Source organism: Coturnix japonica, chromosome 6 (genome assembly GCF_001577835.2).
Source record: "Coturnix japonica isolate 7356 chromosome 6, Coturnix japonica 2.1, whole genome shotgun sequence".
Classification (NCBI taxonomy): Eukaryota; Metazoa; Chordata; class Aves; order Galliformes; family Phasianidae; genus Coturnix; species Coturnix japonica.
This window is the reverse complement of record NC_029521.1, coordinates 25,075,393-25,096,475: the sequence shown is the minus strand read 5'-3', so window position 1 is coordinate 25,096,475 and position 21,083 is coordinate 25,075,393. Positions and strand designations below refer to the sequence as shown.

At 35.7% G+C, this 21,083-nt stretch overlaps 1 protein-coding gene across 6 annotated transcripts in view; it reads right to left on the bottom strand.

The window, feature by feature from the left end:
• The window catches only part of ATRNL1 (attractin like 1), a 396,494-nt gene that overhangs the window by 315,129 nt on the left and 60,282 nt on the right, over positions 1-21,083 (bottom strand). For all 6 annotated transcript variants that reach the window (XR_004307737.1, XR_004307736.1, XR_004307738.1 and 3 more), the window contains exons 11-15: positions 14,199-14,283; positions 12,596-12,804; positions 10,229-10,347; positions 2,960-3,092; positions 935-1,116 (exon numbers count right to left, since the gene is read on the bottom strand). Coding sequence is in view for 3 of the 6 variants with exons in the window: in XM_032445435.1 (XP_032301326.1) it covers positions 935-1,116; positions 2,960-3,092; positions 10,229-10,347; positions 12,596-12,804; positions 14,199-14,283 (728 nt within the window). In the remaining 3 variants the exon portion in view is untranslated. The remainder of the gene's footprint in view (positions 1-934; positions 1,117-2,959; positions 3,093-10,228; positions 10,348-12,595; positions 12,805-14,198; positions 14,284-21,083) is intronic.

Genomic DNA, 21,083 nt, shown 5'->3' with positions numbered 1-21,083 from the left:
TGCAATTTTGCCTTGGACATATTGCTCTCAGCCGCAGTCTGCCATTGACATCCCTGAACATGACAGCCAGATTTAAAAACAGGAAACAGTGTGCTTAAATGATTGGAGGAAACTGCTGTGTAAATTACATGTTGTATTTTTAATACTTTTCATAGGTGCAGTAGGGAGAAGCTATTTCAGTGGAGATAAAGTTACACTTTCCTGAAGTCAGGGCTCACCATTAACTTCTGGAGAATTTTGTTCTGCAGTATCCATAATAATGGTCTTTTCAAGCAGTTGAGTTTATTCTGCTTCTTTCTTTTTCTTTTTTTAATCTAACATAACTTTAGTGTCCACAAAAAGGAAGAAAATGCATTTCATATACAGTAAGATTAACTGTAGAGGCGATTAAAAGCAATTCATTCACATGTGAGGGATCCTCACATACCTACAACTTCACTGAGTGTTACTCATGGAAACAAAAAGAAAAGGTGCTCATCAGCTTAAATGGCGCGTATCATGGGCAAATTCTGTTCTGCTACTCAAAAACAATCCTAAGAGAAGTTTTACCTATACTGATTGAAAGCAAAGTCATGTTTCCGTGTTACCGTAAAAAATATTTTCCCTTATCTTGATTCCTGCTGTCACAGTACATTCCAAGGGACTAGAATCCCCTTAATCAGCCTTCTTTTCATCTCTTGAAATTTATTTGCAAACAGTAATCTGAAGCAGTTAATGCAGGTAAGGAGAAGCACCTGGGAACATTAGGTTTAAGCACAAGTTTTCTTTAATGTCCTACACATCCCTGATATCAAACTTTACCACCACACTACAGTTCCTTCAAGTCCTTATGAGGGCAGATACTTTCCTCTCTCTACTGCGGATAAAACCTTAAAATAGATTCCTCACAGAAAATTTAATTCACAGGAACATCAATCACAGTTACCCAAGTTACCTGAAGTGTGTACTTCTGTATTTCATCCAGAACAAATTCCACTTCTTTTGAGGTTGTTAATGAAGCAAGATTCCCACTTAAATTGTAGCAGTAGAGTTTGGCATTGTCATAGCTTTCACGACTAGAATTTATGCGGAGGCAGGCATCTCCAATATGACTCCATCCTTCCCCACACAGGTGAGCTAGTATAAAAAGCAGATGGTTAAAGCTGAATTGAAAAACAATTCGAAAGTCTAAGAAAATGTGAATTTTATCTTCTTGAGACTGTAGTTCAAAATATAGGCCAATAATAAGTTTCCATTTTCAAGTCACATAAATTAAAAATAAATGAATATAGTATTACACTATCAAGCATTCTCATTTTAAAAATGAGAGTATTCTTTTGAAAACTAATGTATAATTATCTGAAATATTTATCAGAAACATACTAACTTTCATTATGAAAATACTGTTATTACACCTTTTCCCTGTATTCATATTTGAGCACAACTACACATTAAAGATCAGATTATGTATATAATTAAAAACACTTTGCAATCAGTTTTCTTAACTGCAGACTAAATTTCAAAAACGTGAAAGCAACCACTCTGGAATTAAAAGATCAAAACCGTATCCTATTTTACTTTATCACATTTAAGCCGAAATATAAGCACAATCAGAATGATAAGAATTTCTAGTAACACCTTAAGAAGCATTTCCTTTTCAATGTATTTCAACATTACTCAGATGCAGATAACTATCAAAAGTTAATAATTCATTGCAATTATTGTAGTTAATATTTACATAATTGTCACAAACACAGCTTAATACTGCATATGCCACATTCACATTTCCTGTAAGAAACGGTGTTCATTAACTTCAACAGGACATAGAGATCAAGTGGGAAAGGCCCTGATATCTACCTGCACATATGTTGTTATGAATACAAATTACAGAATAAATATTATTCATAATGTCAGCCTTCACCTTGTGAGATTATCTTATATTAGCATTATAATATTCACAGCTTCCATAGTATTACAAACATTATGCAGTCAAGAAACTGGATCTCGGGCCATATCTGTGCAGCTAAATCAAAGTGTAATTGAAGTATAATTTATAAGGCAAAACTCCAGCCAACAGAAGTAACAGTGTCAGTGAGCGTGTAACAGTAGAGCTTGGCAGTACAGCAGTATAGCAATTCAGCTCTGCACTCAGGGATCCCGACATGCTGAAACTCATCACCAGTCTGCACACCAGCAATCTGTGAGTTGTAATTACACGTATTCACATTGTGTAGGCTCACTCAGAAGTGAAGAATCAGCATGAATAAAACAAATCTAAACTGTTGTTGTTAAATAAATGAACTTGGCAATAATCAAATAGTTGAGACTGGAAGGAACCTTAAGGAGCCCCCAGTCCCACCCTGCAATGGGTTGGGTGCCATCAGATCAGCACCCAGAGTCCTGCTCAACCTGACCCTGAGCACCCCCAGGGATGGGGCACCCACAACTCTATGGACAGCAGTGCCAGTGCCCCACAGCCCTTGAGTAAAGAATGTCTTTCTAACATTTAACTTAAATCTCCTGTATTATCGTTTATAGCCATTCTCCATTGTCCTGTCACTGTCAGATTGTGTAAAAGGACCATTCCCTTCCTGTGTATAAGATCCCCTTAAGTACTGGAAGGACTCAATGAGGTGCTCCCAGTACCTTCTCCAAGCTGAACAAGCCCAACTACCTCAACCCGTCTTCATAAGAGAGATGCTCCAGACCTTTGATCATCTTCATGGCCCTTCCCTGGGCCCACTCCAAACAGCTCCACATCCTTGTGCTGGGGCCCCAGGGCTGAATGCAGTACTCCAGATGGGCCTTACCAGTGCAGAGTAGAGGGGAACAATCATCTCCCTCACCCTGCTGCCACCCCTCTTCTGATGCAGCCCAGGACACAGCTGGCCTTCCAGGCTGCAAGAGCACACAACAATGGAGGAGATTTCCTCAGTTTTGACAACTATAAAAAGCAGCATCTCTGCTGTGCAGCCCTTACCAGGTAATGCCTGGCACTCCTGCTGCCGCTGGTCCCATTGGCAGTTCAGGTGCAGCGAGCAGCTCTTGCAGCTGGTCAGCTTATTGCAGATCTGTTCGTTTCTCACATGACATTTGGTGTAGTTTTTAACGGACTACAAAAACAAAACAGACACAACGGCATATTTTAAGTCAAACTGTCAACAAACCAGAAGTCAAAACTGAAATACACAGCAGGTGGGCTCCTCTCTGAAAACCACTGCCATCTAAAGCCATCAGCTCTTTGCCTGGGTTCACCTGGCAGTTGGAGGAGCACAAATCACCCCACTTGTCCTACACAGCTCACTTCAGATGGGTAAAACAGCACTTGGAAAATGCCACTTATCTGTATAGGATGTAGGATGAGCTTAAATATCTAAAACATTTTCCTTAGATAGTTCAGGGATATGCTCTCACTAAATCATTTCATTCCCAAGTTATCTGCAGGCTTAGCAAGTGAAGCAATCAAAGAGATAAAGAACGAAGCAAGATGCAGGTGTAAAATAACTACACCTCACTGATGACATAAGAACATCCACTACACTGTCTTATCTGGATCAAGAGAAACAAAATAGAAACTGTAGGTGGACACAGGTGATTGTAAGAAGATAATTTTAGAATTTGTCACAAGTCATTGTTATTGTACAGTTTTAATTGTGAACCTGTAAACAACTCAGTTACTATAAAATTTACAGAACAGGAAAGCATTTTACCCATCAGTTACATAAAAAGCAGGAATGACTTTGGCACTTGAGGGCATAAGAAAAGCAGTAGATACAAAGGAGATATTTACCCAGTTCTTGGGTTTTATCCTCCTGAAAATGGAAGTATTCCTTTCTAAGGAGGAAACATTCTGAATAGAAATCTTTTCTTTTTACTACATTCTACTTTAAATCTGAGATACAACGCTGATATCTTATGTAATAAACTGCCCAAGATCTTTTGCCCACTTATCAGTTTATCTCTAAAGCTGTCTCAAATAACTTCTTTGCAGGATGATTAAAAACAGCAGCCTGTGCCACTGCTCCACTACCTACACAGCACAGGAGTGCTTTCTGATGTTCCGTTGTTCCAACTTGCACCCTTTGCCTTCTGTTCTGTCACTGGGCACCACCAGAAACAGCCTTTGCAGCCTCCCTTCCAACAAGATCTACACTCTGGCTCCCCTTCTCTGGGGTTAATAAACAATCCCACCACTCTCAGCTTTTCCTCATGTGACAGATGCTCCACTACCTTAAAACATACAATATGCAAGTTCACATTAAAGTATGTTTCCATAACAGACATGTAAACAAAGCAGTTATATAAAAAAATAAAAAAATACCAAAAATGAGATTAGTTCATGGGAAAAAGAGAAAAGATTCTTGAGTTATTACAGGCTTGTCAAACTGCAAAGAAGTATAATTTATCCAAAAAAGAAAATCATTATGTTGAGATAGCTTATTTCTGGTAGTATTAAGAGATAAACAACCCATGAACTAAAGTAACATCAAAAGATATCCTAAAGGCTTCAGAACATGCTCAGCCTTTCAGGTAACCAGAAGTTTTACATAAGTTCACTCATTCGTCAAATGTCAATTCACAGCTATAAGCACTCATTGATGTATTTAATGCAGTAGAAAAAAAATTCTCAATTTATTTTAAATACAAATATTTTTTTCTGGATTTCAGTTATTTAACTATTGTTTTTTGTTTTTAAGTCCTGAAATAATGCAATTGTCAAAATGTATTTTCAGTCTTACACACGACCAGCTTAATTACTGTCGTTTAAGAATACTTCTTAAGCCTTCATTGGAAGAGTTTCGTATTGGTGTGCATAACATGGAAGATGCTCTTTTGTACGCAACAGAGCCAAATACAATGCTGCAAAGTAACAGGATGTCTACCTAGACCAATAACTGCATACTGGCTGTAAAGCATGTGATTCCTCTGATACAAATCTGCACGTAGTTTCACTCAGCCATGACGTATATTCACAAAACAGCCTGAGAAATACTGAGAAGAAGAGCCACCTGCTCATTTCCAAGCCCTCAACTAATCCACTTTTAAAACATGATATTGTCAAAATCCTTAAGTACTCTCTGGCTGCTTTTTAAAATATATTCCTTAATAACATTATATACAGATTACTATTCTCCAACTAAACTAAGATATCTGTTCCATTATTTTCTAATCATGAAGCTTGTTGTGTGTTGGTTATTTCATTTTTAAAATAAAATTGAAACTATTAGTGAGTCTTCCATAACAATGTTCTGTTGTAGTCCCTTAATCCCAGCACTTATTCCCATTAAATCCAATTTAAACACTGCCTGAAAATTTCATTAGTTCAATATAGACGTAAATCCAACAGGTAATTCATATTAACACAATATTAAGGTCATAACTTAAGCTACCAAACCCAATAAAACTCAGAAATATGACAGCCCATCTGTTATTGAAGTTCTGTATTTCTGTAGGATATTTATTTTTTGCACACTCAAGTATCATTAAACAGTTATGTATAGCTTCCTATTTGCATCCAATTTACTGATTTTTCAGTACTGATCTTGATATGGTGGTATACAGACAGACTTTTGAACTGCAGTGATTTCCTACATCCCCACTCTAGAATGAAAATATTACAGTAGTTAATGTTAGAACTTCAGAAATTATTACTAAACAATGTACATCTTCTTCTGCCTCCTGGATTTCCCAGGATAACAATATAAGCTTGTCTAGTTTGCCCAGCCAAGTTGTAAATTATCAGATAGGTTTGCTACTCTTTCAATCAGCTACCAATTTTAACCTAAAAATTTACAACTTAAAAAAAATAGTTATATTTTTCTCTATTCACAATTTCTTCTACTACTTTATAAATTTCCCCACTGACTGTTCTTTATATTCTTCATACGTAGGGATAATGCTATGACGATTATTATTATTATCAATGTTAGCATTGTACTTGCACTATGAAAGAGAAGATCACCTTTCTGGAAGTTACACAAAGACAACAGTTCTTGCCTCTAAGGTGTTGCATAAAAACAATAATATAGGTTTACAATTCTCTTCGAAGCACTCTCTAGTACCCTCTGTCCCTCCACAATATGCTCTTTACCATTCCCTGTACTGGTTCTAAAACATTTAGTTTACATTGCTATGCTCAGAAGTGGAATAATATAAAATAACACTTTGGAGCGCATTAGATTACTCAAATCAACTGAAGTTTCACCATATTGCATGTGTGGGGATTGACGCAAGAAAGGCACAGACTGCTTTTGGAGATACAGGTGTAGGCTGGTCACAGTTGCAAAAAGAACATACCTCCCCTCATAGCCACAAGCAAAAATGCCATATAGACTGGCAGGAACACCTCAGCTATGTTTCTTCCCAATACCCTCACTCCAGAACAAGTAAAGCAGATACATTCCTCTTGAAAAGAAGTATCTCAAACTGTTCTCTAATACAGAAAAGTATTACAGGTATGTGCTACTGTCTGGTGTTCTTGATCCCGATAGTTTAAGTGTCCTCAGTGTAGTCAGCCTCTGTAACAAATTTTACTGTAGAGGAGTGCAACAACAATAAAAGTTGGGATAGAAGAAAGAAGTTCTCATTAATTCCTTCAGCTGTCCTTTCAGGGCTCATGCTTGGATGCGAACAGGAGTTTGATGTGAATCAGAAGAGGGAACAATTTACGTTTAAGATACGAAGAAGCAAAGCCAATTTGTTCTGTTATGCACCTACTGTGAGTATTTCCCAAAGAACTGGGTGAGAGGGAAGACAAAGAAAATAGTTTGGAAAAGATGTTAAAAAAAGAAAAAGATAACCAAGTCTACAAAGCATGGTAGTGTATATATATATATATATATATGTGTGTGTGTGTGTGTGTGTGTGTGTGTATATGTATATATATGTATATATATAAAATAAACCAACATATTGTCTGGTATCAACCTACTGGTATGCTTCAATATTTTCAAGCTTTTTAGTCTATAAGCCCAGCAGCACTTAAAATGATCACAAATAAAAGTGGCATGGTACTTATGGAAACCCAGCTCACCCTCCTCTTTCTCAAACACAGAGCTTAGATGAGACTGGCAAGCAGGAGAAATTCTAGCACTTTCAAGGCTTTGAATTTGAAAATGCAAATATTTTTTTCATTGTGTCTGCATGTATTTGAAAAGCACAACTGCAAAAATAAAACAGCTTTATGGCCGTATTGCTTTGCTATATTACTATCCTTACAAATGATTACACTCTTAATATATCAAGAAACTGCCACTTCCTCTACCATTATTTTGCTCCATTTCAGAAGACTAAAAGAAAAAAAAAAATTGATAAAGCACATTTTTACTGTAAAATTCATGCTCTCTCTTTGTCTTCTGTTGCAACTGGCAAATTCTGTTCAGCCTATGTTCATTTTACTTGTCAACCAGAAAGATTTTGTTTTCATGGGATGGCTCAGCTCCTTCCTGTGGAACAGACCGATTGTTTGCTTATACTTCAATGTTGCTACCCTCAAGAAATTCAATACCTTGTAAAGAAGCAGCAACTTGGAAAGAAAATCTTTCCAAAAATGTGTTTCTTTCTGTTCTGTTTTTTAAAGGACTGGAAAATGAAGTTGATAAATTGCTCTTATTGTGATTTTTCTTTACAGAATACGAATACAGTCAGTTTTATGAACACATTCAGCAAGTATCAGTGCCACATGATGCAAAAACAAGATTTTTATGAGCAGATGTCCAAAGTGATTATTATTTCATTAAAAATTAATTTGATCCACATGTGAGCATCTTCCTCTATATAAAAATAGGCAGAACACATCAGAACCAGTGATGTCACCAGAGTCCCACAGGTGAAAATCAAGACAATCTACTCAAACTCCAAATAAATCATATATATAAAATAAGCAGGGCACAAATTCTTTTTTAAATAGGTAAAGGAAATGAAGACATGAAGTAGAGAAGTTTAGGAAATATAGTAAAGTGTGACAGAAAGCTGTTTATTCTAACTTTAGAAATGTGAAATATGCACTGCTTAGAGGATCATACATGTGGTACATAGGTTTCAAAAGCAAGACAGGACATTCCTGTTTAATTTTCCTTCTTTTATGCAAAGAGATCCAACAAATGTGGAAAAAAATTAAAAGAAGTGCACTGATGAGGTTGTTACCTCCTTGCAAGAGTGTTATATAATATTCTGCTCTTCAGAGCTGAAAACAGTCTTGTACTAGATGCAACAGTCTCCATGGAAGGGCTTGCAAGAAGAGGTTATGCAGAGCTTTATATACCATATATCATGAAGTCTGTATGAGCACTGAATAAGACAGCATTTAGTCACTAGCCAAAGAGAAATTTCAGTGCCATCTTGAATTATTCCATATAATTTAAGTTAACTGCATCCTAGTTGAGGAAGACTGGACAGGATAACCCCTCATTCTTCAATGTTAGTATACTGTTATAGCTGATGCAGAGATGATTAAAATCATAGTATGCAAAATTATACAATTTAGGTGAGGTTTTATGGGGAAAAAAATAAAACAGCTTGCTAGTACGGAAACAAGACAGACCTCCAAACAACCTGGCATTGCAAGCCCCTGCTCACAATTACACCAGATTATTATACAGTACAATGATATATCCTAATAATCCACGAACCTCCACAGCGGTGGAATACAGTGCCCCACTAATGTGCTGATTCATATCAGATAGTGAGCATAGGCAGGTAGGTATACATGTATCATCAGTGCACTAGTACAGCTAGTGAAGTCCATCTGTCCAAACAGCAGAGTAGTTTCAGGAAATCTCCATATTTCATAGCCCTGCCAGTCAGTGTCCATCACATATCTGTGACCATGAGGCCAATGCCAAACTGATTGCCAACATGCCTTTAATTATCTGGGCAGTTTCCATGAAGGATACAAAATAAATTCTGTAATTTTATTGCCATTCTCAGCTGGACGTTCTATGATCTAAACAATAAATTGAAGACTTTGCACAGCTACAAAAACAGGGCTTTCTCCTTGAGATATTTGAGTCCTCAGCTTGTTATCCCATTATGCCATCACAGCATTGTCAAAGCATTTTCAAATTGTAGGACTATGAAAATGGGTAATCAGCCTGATTTGTGCCATTTCTCAATATGGTGTCATTCTGCTGATGCTATTTTGGTAGGTTTATATTGATAGCTTCATAATTCTGCCTCCATAGTCTACCAGACAAAACATTAATTTTGAAATATCCACATCCAACTTATGGCACCTCTTTTCAAAAATCTTTTGGATACATTTTCGCTATCACTTTACCTACTAACTCCACTAAGAGCCTCTGCTACCTGCTTTAAATCCCAGATAAAATGTAAGAAATGATATAGCAGACTAGTGCATCAGTTCCTAATTAAGCTGACATTCTTGGTCATGAACAGTTATGAAAGAAAGATACAGAACTGAGAAGCCTGTGCTAGAACATCCAGTACTCCATATTTTCTAGGTATGAAGATGGTCTGCTCTTTAGCAGCTATTCCTTGGCTTAATAGTTGAAAGGCACGGCTAGAAGATTTGTACTTAACAGTATTTTCTGTATGCAGTATTATAAGCTTCTCAAAAATCAAATGAATGAGCAACAGATACAGCAGATGCTGAACAAAGTTTAAAACATGGCTCTAAGCAATATTAAAAACAAAATAAAGCTGCTGAATTCTATATGTTCTATCTTTATAAACAATATACACAACCTCAGAAAATCACCTAATCTTATGATGACACAGGCTCATATTCCTTTAATAAAAAGAGAAGCAACCGTATGACTTAAACAAAAACATTCGTAAGATGACCAGTGCTTAGAAGATTAAGACTAAAGAAACTGACCTGGTTCTGTTCGAAAGGGAAAGAAAATGAACTGCCATGCATCATGGGATTCCAGCTTTTCTGCTTGCATACTGTGGGCAGCATATGCTCAAAAACCAAGCTGGTAACGACTCTGGTACATTCCAAACCTTGTTAATTAGGAGATAATAGTATTTGTTCTGAGAGATATACATAGTGGGCTAACATAATCAAAGATTCTTTTTTTCCTGGAATGGATATCTTTACTGCAGTCCGAGTCTGCCCTCTGAAATATTTCTACTGCAAAAGTCAAGCTTTTGTTCAAAACAACCTACTATTTGTTCACTCTTCTATGTAGTGCAACAGGCATTGGGTTTAGTTAGGGGAAACAAAACAAACAAACAAAAAAAAAAAATTAGCATTAATAACACGACCACGAATTTGCAGACTTACCACACTGCAGTTACTGTTTGCTGAAATGCACTTTTTGTCATCACACCATTGGCACCCATTTGTATTGGCAGTACAACTCGCACAGTCTGCATATCGGTAACATCTGTCATCTGCAGCAGCTGCAATACAAATGAAAGTCAAAAAGAAACACAGGATTATATTTTAAAAACTTGCCTAGAGTATTTTCTGTTACATCCTTTATTTAAACTCTAGCCATCAAATGAGGGTTTAAGCTATTCTGGGAAATAAGTTCTATTCAGTTAATAATATCCTTCAAAAATTCAGCAAGTAACAATCGTATTTGAAGGTTAATGAAATGAATATTCACTGATTTGCAGCACAAACTTTTTTTGGACAGTGTGTATATTTATCCTGTAAGAAAGCTTCCTAAACTATTGATTGCTCACTCCTTTAATATAAAAACTAGATTTTCTTTAGAAAAAAAAAAAAAATTAGATTGCTGTCAGGAAGCAATGGTAAAAGCTTCTAATACAAAAAACTAAGGGAGCTGTTAGCAACACAGATTCCTTCTAAATTCAGTTATCATCATTAGTCTAGAAATTAGAGAGTTCTGTCATTTCAGTATCAAAAATCTTGGAGGAAAACGTTCATGTCAACTCCTTAACACGAGGCTCAAGAACTTGGACTTAAATTTATGCTATTTAAAACAGTTTGAAACACAAATGCTTTACTTCTGTTATAATTACAAAATCACCATGAACCCATGGAGGAGAATTCCTATCACATCCTACACTAATTACTTTGTTTAATGTCTCTGCAACTAGAAACAAGTCTTGGGATCATGAATGTTTAAGAGATTCCATTGCCAGGAAAGGCTTATTATTCAAGAATTGCTCTTTCACAAACCCATTAAATTTTCTGCTTATGTTTCAATCTTGACCATCATCACTTTTCTGACATCATGCTATCAACCAGATAACACTTGAGCTAAGTAGTGTAAAAGAACAGAATGAAAACACATCTTGGGGCAGAACGTTATCACCTAAAACTGGAAGGATATGGCAGTAGTGAAGATGTGCTGTCCAGTTAGCAAAGGTTTTGACAGATCCAAACAGCTTCTTCAGAACTGCAATTTTCAGCATTCTTGTTACATATATGCTTGGGTGCAGTTTTACCCCAATGCAGAAACATTCAAAATTGGGCCTAACTTTCCTTTTATCTTCAGCCTGACAACATTTTATTTTCATAAACACTTTTTGATACAAAGCTATGCTGGGGTTCTCTTTGAAAAGATCTACTTTCACCTGAGTTATTTCTTAATTTATAGTCTCAGGATCCTTCTTTCCATGAAGAGCTGAAACCTTTTAGATTCAAGATCTCTTAATATTATGAAACTCTACAAAAGCAGTTCTTCAGAAAACTACCCAGATAACCTTTTGGTTAGATAATGCTTCTTTTTCCAAGTTTATATCCAGTTCAGAAACAAATAAGAGCTAACAGAATAAATCCCAACCATCATGAAACACTAATAGCAGAACTAATAATTTACAAAGAAGCACTGAAAGTAGACTACCATTTGTACATTTAATAAACAGCCAAAGTTTGGGTGGTGATTTTATATTGTATGCCATGAAAGATGTGAGTAGAAAATAGGTATACGTTGTAGCAGTGCATATGCTGTTCATGAAAAGTATAAGAATTACACTTTCAAAAGCAATTTATTTATGACATGCCAAAATGCTCAGGAACAAGAGTGCTACAGTTATTCATAATGTTCAATTGCTTTTTCAAACAATATATGGCTATCATAATGCCACACAGAAAATCACCAGGCAAACTCACACCCACTTCAACATAGTGCTGCAAAGGACTAGTTTGTCTCAAGTTTGTCTCCAGCTGTGGCTGAACTCTACACTTCTATACAAACATCCCCATTGACGTATAAACTACTTGAAACACTGATGTTTTCCCTTTCCTATTCTGGTACATAGTGCCATATGCCTGTAATGGTAGCTATCACTTGCAGGGCCATCTGTGCTCTGTCTGCTGAAATCAGAACATGAGGGCTTTTATTTAAGTAAACATGTATTTATATACATTATTACATATACATACATTTATATACATTTATATACGTTCGTCAAACACAGTGTGCAAAATTCAAAGTCTTCTCTTTGAACCCTCCTATATTTTACATTATTTAGCACCTTAAGCTTGTATTGTAAATACAGAAAATTATTTACAACTCCCCCAAAATCAGAGTTCAATAATTGCAAAACATGAATCCCTAAATTGTCATTATCACTAGATTGGCCTGTTGATTGTTTTCTCCCATTTCATTGGATTTGTTTTGTTTTTCCTCTCTCTGTCTCATACACTGCATCAAAAATTTCATGCAAGACTTACCGGTTTTCTTCGGACATTTTGCTCGAAGGATGTTGTTAGCATTTCCAGATTCCCAGGATTCACAATGTTTCTTGTTCCACAGACACCTTATCCCTGGACGAGCGTTCTTGCACAGCTCTTCATCTCTGAACGCTTCACAGTTTGGAGGCTTGTACACAAGGATGTCATTCAAAAGAACACTTGAAAAACCCCCAAATATGTACATTGACCTATTAAAAAAAAGCAAGCAAATGTAACATATTGTAACTATAAATACATTTCCTTTTTCTTTAGCTGTCCTGATAAACAATAAAAAATAACATATTATAAAAAAAACATTCTTCAGATCTCCCTAGTTAAGACCCTAACAGTGATTGCATTATAATGATTGATATGCTTTTTTACATATTTCTCCATGGAAGTATAGACTAACAAAAAAATCTCTCTATGTTATATCAGTGGCTGATAAATACAAAATGTCTAGAAAGAAGAAAGAAGGGATAGGCAGGAAACAGTACTCATTTTTTAGTTTCATATTGAAAAAATAAAGCATGATAAAATCACCTGCAAGAAATGAGAACATTTTCCTTGAAAATTTCAAAGCCTACCAGTAACGCTTAGGGATGGATATCTGGCTTTGGTACAGTAGCAGCTAAGATCAAAAGCAGAAGACCAGAGTTGAGAACTTATTCCTATCTTCTCCTTTAGTATTAAGAGCAGTCTCAATTGAAAGATACTTAGAAAGAACTTGTGTATCTGCTGTATCCTATACTCTTATAATAGACATAATCATATAGTTATCAATATGAGATATTTTTGAAGACTATCTCATAATACATTATCTTCTTAAAACCTTTCTAAAAATACCATTAAATTCAAGAAAGGCAACAGTCACTTTCACCTTGAACCCAATTCACTGAATAATTACATCTCTTGAGTATAAGACATAGCTTAGTTGTTTAAAAGCAGCAAATATCAGAATGTGAAATCTGTTGCTAAATTTGCTCATTTCCCCAATATTCTCTTAAGTAACTTTTGCTGATTAATTTCAAGTGCTGTGTTACAGCTTACTGCTTTGTTTTTATTAAAATCTGTTAAAATCTTTTTTGAATTATTACACCATTATATCTGATCCTATATAGAAGATCTGTAGATTGTCTGCCTATACTTAAACAGTGGTCTTATAATGATGCCAACAACATATAGTGATCAATAGTGTGGGACAGTCATCTGCAGTAGCTGAATGTCAGACATTGGGTCATTTGGAAACAAGTAATAATAAGACTCACACAAACAAACCTGACACACATCCAAGTGAGGATTACAGTGGGTCCTGAATTCAAATTCACTGCAGCTCACAACAGTGACAAAACACCTCAGTAAACATGAGAGTTCAAATGAAACAACATTGGAATAGGTTCCACTACACGCCAAATTGCTCGTTAACACTACAGCAGACTGCTGATATGTCAAGCCACTGCTAAGCAATATTTTACATGTTAATAAATTATATCAGTTATATGTCATTAAGCCATACTTCACACAGATATAATTGCTGTCTCTTTTTTTTTTTTTTTTTCATTACAAAAGGTGGTCAAGAAAATTTAAAATGTGCTTCATTTACCCATTACTGACAACAGCAGTGTGACCAAATCTGTTGACATCTCGGTGCAGGTTAGGTTTTGGTAAAACCTTCCACTCATCACAAGCTAAAAGACAAAAGGAAAACATACAGTATTATATAAAATAATCTCAAAATTTGCAACAAAACATGCAGAATGGATTTTATTGGACAGTCATCTATATTTAAAGCATCGAAAAATTTTATCCCCTATTTAACTGTGTTTACTTCCTCTGATCTCGGAGAGGATGTTACACACACTGTAAGAAGAGACCACCAGCTCCTCATCTCCTTCAAATGTTCTTACATGAGTTCATCACCTGTTGGTCCCACCAACTCTAAAGTACAATTTCTGATTCCGATACCTTTTAGAACTTTCAACACTAGCTTCACGTTGTTGCTCTTTGTTGTTTAGTTCTTATGTTTACTTTGGTTTTTATTTAAGCTAATCTATTAAAATCATCAGGACTTTTTTTCTCCCCCCTCTTTCCCCTGTTTCCATTAGGCAAAAACTGCTTTATCCTACTTTGAACAGAAGCATCCTACAGAGATAACAGTCTGAAAAGTTCCCTGGCATACAAGACTGCATAGAGCACTTTTGAAACCTCAGGCTTTCCAGAGTGTTACTGTAATTCCTACAGAGATTTTTACCTAGTAGTACTGAATTCATTTATCTGTACAATTCTAAAGATGAGCATGTCTAAATGAAGTAAGCCTTATGCACACTGAAAACATATTTTTAGATATGAATAACTTTTGCAAGTCGTAGAACAGATTAAATCTAAAGTGATACCACCATATACCACATAGTCCAAGGAGGTCTGCTTAACACAAAAAAAAAAGAAAAAAAGAGTTTGCTTTCCGTAATAGAACCACACTGACACAGCCTGGTGGAAGGTCACTCAAGGGTGAATTATGGCACATGAGAGGAGGCACAGACACAGACAACGCTGCAGTAATAAAGCTGCTTGGGGGACCAAGGCTTCCCCAGAGCAACAGCAACAGAACAGAACAACAGTAATGCAATTGGTCCAAGCAGCAATAATTTCAGTATCATACCCTGAGTGAATTTAGGAATTTGAAGTTTTTGAGGTTTTGTTCACTGTCTTAGTGGGCCAACAGATGTCAGAATCCACTCTCTCAACATCCACATGCTGTCACTGTAACGTTTAACATAATACGATTGTATTTTTAATACACAGCATCTCTCCACTGTTCCCTTCTGTTATTCTCTACTTAAATGGAAACGTACATGCATACCAGAGAGATGTTCTTGAACAGTGTCTATAGCAGAGCTCACAGTAGAAGATCATCAATTAATTGTTTATGATCACAAGGTTCAGATGAGGCTGAGAATAATATTAAACATAAAAGTTCTGTATCCACTGTATATCAGAGTAACATTGGCATTTGATGCTTCTATGATGTTTGAATCATCTGACAGCTTAAGACCAGCAACAGTACTATTTATTGGAAAATAAAACTGATCAACAATTGTGTGTTCAATTTTTATTCCAAGAATGTATTTTCATTTTAAAAGCTATAAAGTTTCAACACATCAGCAAAATCTTTGTGTTGTACTGCAAAACCAGAATATTACTGCTGCTGCAAGTCATTGTACCTTAACAGAAACAGCACGTCTCAGCTCATGTCAATGATGGTAAAGAAAACACTTAAAGAAAACATTAAACTTTCAGTCCATCTAGGAAAGCATTGCATGGTGTTTTTTTTTCTTTGTACACACATATACAAATAGTTTTTTCTTGTACTTAGAATCTTACTTAAGAAAAAAATGGGATTTAACACTGAAAGAAAACCATAAAACCATAATAAAGACCCATTTTCAGATAAGAAACCCTTGAGGGCTTGAGATATAATAATTCCTAGCTTGCTGACGATATTTGTCAAACTGGCAGTTCTTTTCAATAGAGTACAAGAGGAAAGGGAGGAGGGAAGCACGTTACAAATAGCCTTCCCTCTTATCTCCTCCAAGCCTTCTCACTGACTGCTGAACACTGAACAGGCCATTGTGCAAGAAAAAATACGGCTGTGGTACTATAAATTCCTCATCAGAATTTCTCTGCAAAGACTGGTTGATGTGAAACACAGATAGTTAACTAACAGCTGGCGTGGGGCTCTTACTTGGTAAAAAACAAAAAGAAAAATCAAATAAAATTCATCCATGCCTATCATCTTGAAACTTCTTTTGAAGATCTCAAAGTACTCAAAGTAGAGAAGCTGATTGGTATCTTATCAGCCTACAGTCCCTGGCAATGCCCAACATCACTTTCAAGTCTGAGCAGCAGCACCAATGCCAGCTCAGAACTTGCAGATGGAATCTGACAAGATTCTTACACTGTTTCTTTCTAAAGGACAGAAAGAGTTCATAATTCCAAAATACAACAGAAGGAAAAATACTTATTTTCTATAACTCCATACTAGTTAGAGTAATGACCCAAGATATAGAAGAAACAGGATCATTTCCTGCCCAGTAGGACTTAAACCTAAAGCTTTCATCTCAAAGAAAATGCTCTAGCCCTTCAAGCTAGGTGGCTCTTCACCACTCTGTTACTGCTGTTTCACTGAACAAGAAAAGAAAAATTAAAAAGAGAATATTGTCAGAAACAGGGAGGAATGGAAGCATTGCTCCAGCCTCATCTTTGTTAGTGCAGTCTAAAAACAGGCAGAATTCTGTACCTTACTTCCAGAATCTGTATTTCTGAACTGGAAGACAAAGTAGGAAGTCTCTAGAGATATATGTCAGTGTATCAGTATAACTGACTGATATATTTAGAAGCACATACAGAAGTAAATAACCATCTAAATCACCTGAGTTAGGCAGAAGCAGAAAACTTCCGACACATGCTGAATAAATATATTCCTTCGTTCAGGTAATCAGCTCTTACTCTCAGCAAACGTGTTTGAAACAGCATGAATTCAATTTTAACTACAGATGTAACATATACATCAGAGTCTATATATATCTATAAGCTAAAATTAAATGAGAGTTTAAACAATTTATTTTACAAGTACACAACAATTAAGAACTATTTTTTATCATGAAATAAAAGCATTTTGAATACCACTGAATGGGCAACCAGTTGGTACCACTGAAGTCAATCTCAGGGTTCAATTTTTAAAATGCTTTCCAAACTTCAGAAATTCAGTTTTTAAACTTTGGGTAGCAAAGGAAAAAACCCTAATACTATACAAATAACGTCTTTTAAAAGCAAATTTATATATTTATTATATTTTAAAACGTCGGTAGAAATCCTGAATGTAGCAGAATTTACAAAAGAATCTTATCTTAAATGCACGTTAGTGCATTAAATCTCACTCTCCTATAAATACAAGCAAACCTGCAATACAGCTACCACCAGAAGAGGGCATGCAAGCAGCTGCCACATTGCAATGATTTGAGAGTTGGTTGGGTTGCTTTTTTTTTATTTAGGTAGAGGTTCTCTGCCTGTTGTTCTGCACACATTCCAGGAGAACCAGACACAGTGCTTTAAACAAAAAGGCAGAGACTCAGTGCTCCATACAGTGAAATGGCAATAACTGCCTCAGGGATACAGAAATATATTTACTATCATTACCATTTGACCACAGACTAAAATCAATACCCTATTTTTTTTAAAAAATAAGCTTTTGTTTTCGTTGCTTGTTTTTTAAGTACTAATCTAAGCAGTTAGAATCTCCCTTTTCTGTCTCACTACTACTACATAAAATACAACTTCAGATACTTCTTATGCTATGATAAGAATAGAAATGTAAAAGAATTAGGCTTGAAGTGATGTGATGCTGAGTATTACTCCTAGGTCATGGTTTCAGAAGAGAAAAAACATTAATCACAATGGGCTGGAAACAAGTTCTTCAATATGTGCTCCTGAGTGTCATTCTGAGTGTGTATAAAACATAGTCAGTATTGTTTTAAAAAGTCTTTCAACAACTTCCCCAACTTGAAAATTGAGCTCTTTTTATGACTGCCAAGACCCACACATACACATCTTTCTAACTGCTCACCCCACCATTGAGTGATCACTTAATTTTGTCCAATTCCTCCAATTTCCACATTTTTGAGAAAAACTGTGGTTTCAACTAATATTTTTGAAAAGCTAAATACACTGAGAAAAAGAGTATATTTCCAGCGGTGTTAATATCATAAAAATATAAATCAGATTTATATAGCTATGCTTCAATAAATCCATCAGTTCTGTGGTATCAATTACGGAGCAGCATAAGGAAAACAAACACATGAAACACACTTTAAATCACCTCAAATAATTCACAGATTGAGAGTGAAAGTGAAATAATAAAGCCAGAATGCTGCCCCCCTCTCTTCTACCCAAGCATTTAAGAGAGAACAGAGCAAGGTGGGATTTTTGTTCCAAAACCCATTATCAGATGTACTCATGGCACAAAGTTGTTTGTGGTTATAGCCCTGAAAATGGAGCATCGCTGAGTGTTCACAACATGACTGTCATTATGATGGACATCCCATGTACGTCAGCTTTCTTTTACATACTGAACAGGTAACTGTAGCACTCCAGTGACCAGTAGGTAAAGAAAAGCCATAATCATCAGCAGCTAAAAACAGGTCTAAGAGAGCATCCAAGGCAGTAGCAACCTTGTTCCCATTGTTATGGTTCCTTTTCAGCCTCATATAAGCACAGTCAGGAAAAAACTCCTCATCTCCCCAAGGATAACCATTTGAGGATCTTTACACAAAGCTACCAGAGCAATAGAAGACAACAAACACATAGCAAAGAACATGTCTGTAGAACTCATTTTATGTGGCAGACTTCTCATTGTTCTGATGTTTGTTTGTTTTTTAATAAATATGTGAAATAATATTGAATTATAAAAATAAGGGCAGCACAGTTTTTATAGCGCCTCCAGATTTCTGAGTCTTCAGCATTAACAAATATATTCAGATGCAGGAAGCATTTAAAATTACTGAATTCAGCTCTTTCTTGGCTCATGGCACTTAAAGCATCTAAAATTTATGTATGTAAGCTAAGTTTAGTACCTAGAGAGCAATGGTAGGCTTAAAAAAAAAGATGAATATAATCATTCTATTCCAAGCCTTGTGAAATGAATTGCTCTCTGGAAATAATTATTTCCCGCCACTGACTTTAGGTGGAGCCCCGATTACTAGTTGATATTAGAAGCCAGCCCATCAGACACCAAAAATTAATTCAGATAAATGTCTCCAAATCGTTATTTCACATTAATATGAAAAACAGTAAGCATTTTCATGGATAATAAAAAGCTGAAGCACTACCCATAAAACTATGCCATATATAATACAAGATATTATCAAAAGTATTCTGTAGCTCAACTTAAACATAAATAGTAGAGCCTCTATCTCTAGGACTCAGCTGGTTTCTAGACATCATCCTTTGCAAGGTATCAAAGAAACATGATATCGATAACACAGTATATTTTGCCTTCCAATCATTCAAAGCTCATGATACATGCAAGACAAATAAATTCTGAAATATACTCATTCTCTATTTATCAAGTTCTTAGATAAATAAGTATTTACTGCTTTCTGAATAAGTATGTCTGTATCTAATGTGTGCCATGAGACTGTGTATTTAATTTGGCCAAATGAATAATACAGAAGATTAAGCTTGCATCAAATCAATCCTTATAGAATTTTTTAAGAATAGTTACTACATCTGTTCCCTTTTGGACTTCTCCAGCAGGAAAATGCATGGAAGATATGACTTTTAACCAGCATATTAAATATTGTAATTAACTAGAAAAAAAAAAAAAAAAAAAAAGAAAAGAAAAAAAAAACCAGATCCTGTTGCAACCAAGAAGTGCACTTAATGGTCATGAATTAGAATAAACAAAAATATGTCCTGGTGTGTGAAAGTCCAAAGGTTGCGCTTATTCACATCCTAGGACTCATATGTTTTCAACTGCAAGTTCTATAAGCAAGTGTACAGCACTAAGTAATATTGTTTTCTAACAGAGCAGGATAGTCATGCTTCATTAACAATTAAAACCAGCTGTAACCTTAACTAGTGGGAAAAATCATTAACTTACTCCATCAGATACCTACACACAAAAAGCTACAGAAATGTAGTACAGAAATAAAGTAAAAATAAAAATAAAGCTGTTCTGAGAAGGATTTATTCACATACCTGCTGAAACTATCAAGTTAGAGCACACATTCCATGTAATAAATTTACCATTTGTTTTGTTATGAGAGCAAGCACAGAGTGGTTGATAGATACACAAATCCATAAAGAGACATCAGCTAATCCCTATAAAAAGGGTCACGTCTCACCTCTTGCTATAACTGTAGCCAGATGACAAACACTTGCCAAAAGCAGATGTGTTTGCTATCTACAAGCAATTCTCAGCAGGATCCAGTGTAAGTATTTCCAGAATTTTAGCTCTCAGGACAAGTGGTTGTGCTTTTTGGCCAAATATGACCCGTGTGTTTGTATTTGTAGAATTGCATAAAATAGGAACATGAACAAAAGAGAAGGGAAAACTGTTTGAGGCAAGAACAGGGGCAATAAACAGAAACCACTGTAGACTCCTAAAAATTGCCCAGGTTTACTGCCTGCACAATCCTATGCAGAGGCATTTTTAAAACAACCGCACAGCTCTCACAGTAGGCAATGGCTGGAAACATTTAAGAATGACAGCCTGCACCCATCTGGTCTTCTCTGGAGATTTTTGCCTTAAACAGTATTCCTCCAAAGTGTATTCTTTTCATATATTTATAAACAACAACCTTTTCTGCTCTCAACTACTCTCTTGTAAAATAAAATATACCACATCCTTTTATTCTCATCTCACAATGGATTTTCATGCTTCAATCAACCTTAATACCCATGCAGAGCCTAACTTGAGTCTGTTTGTATT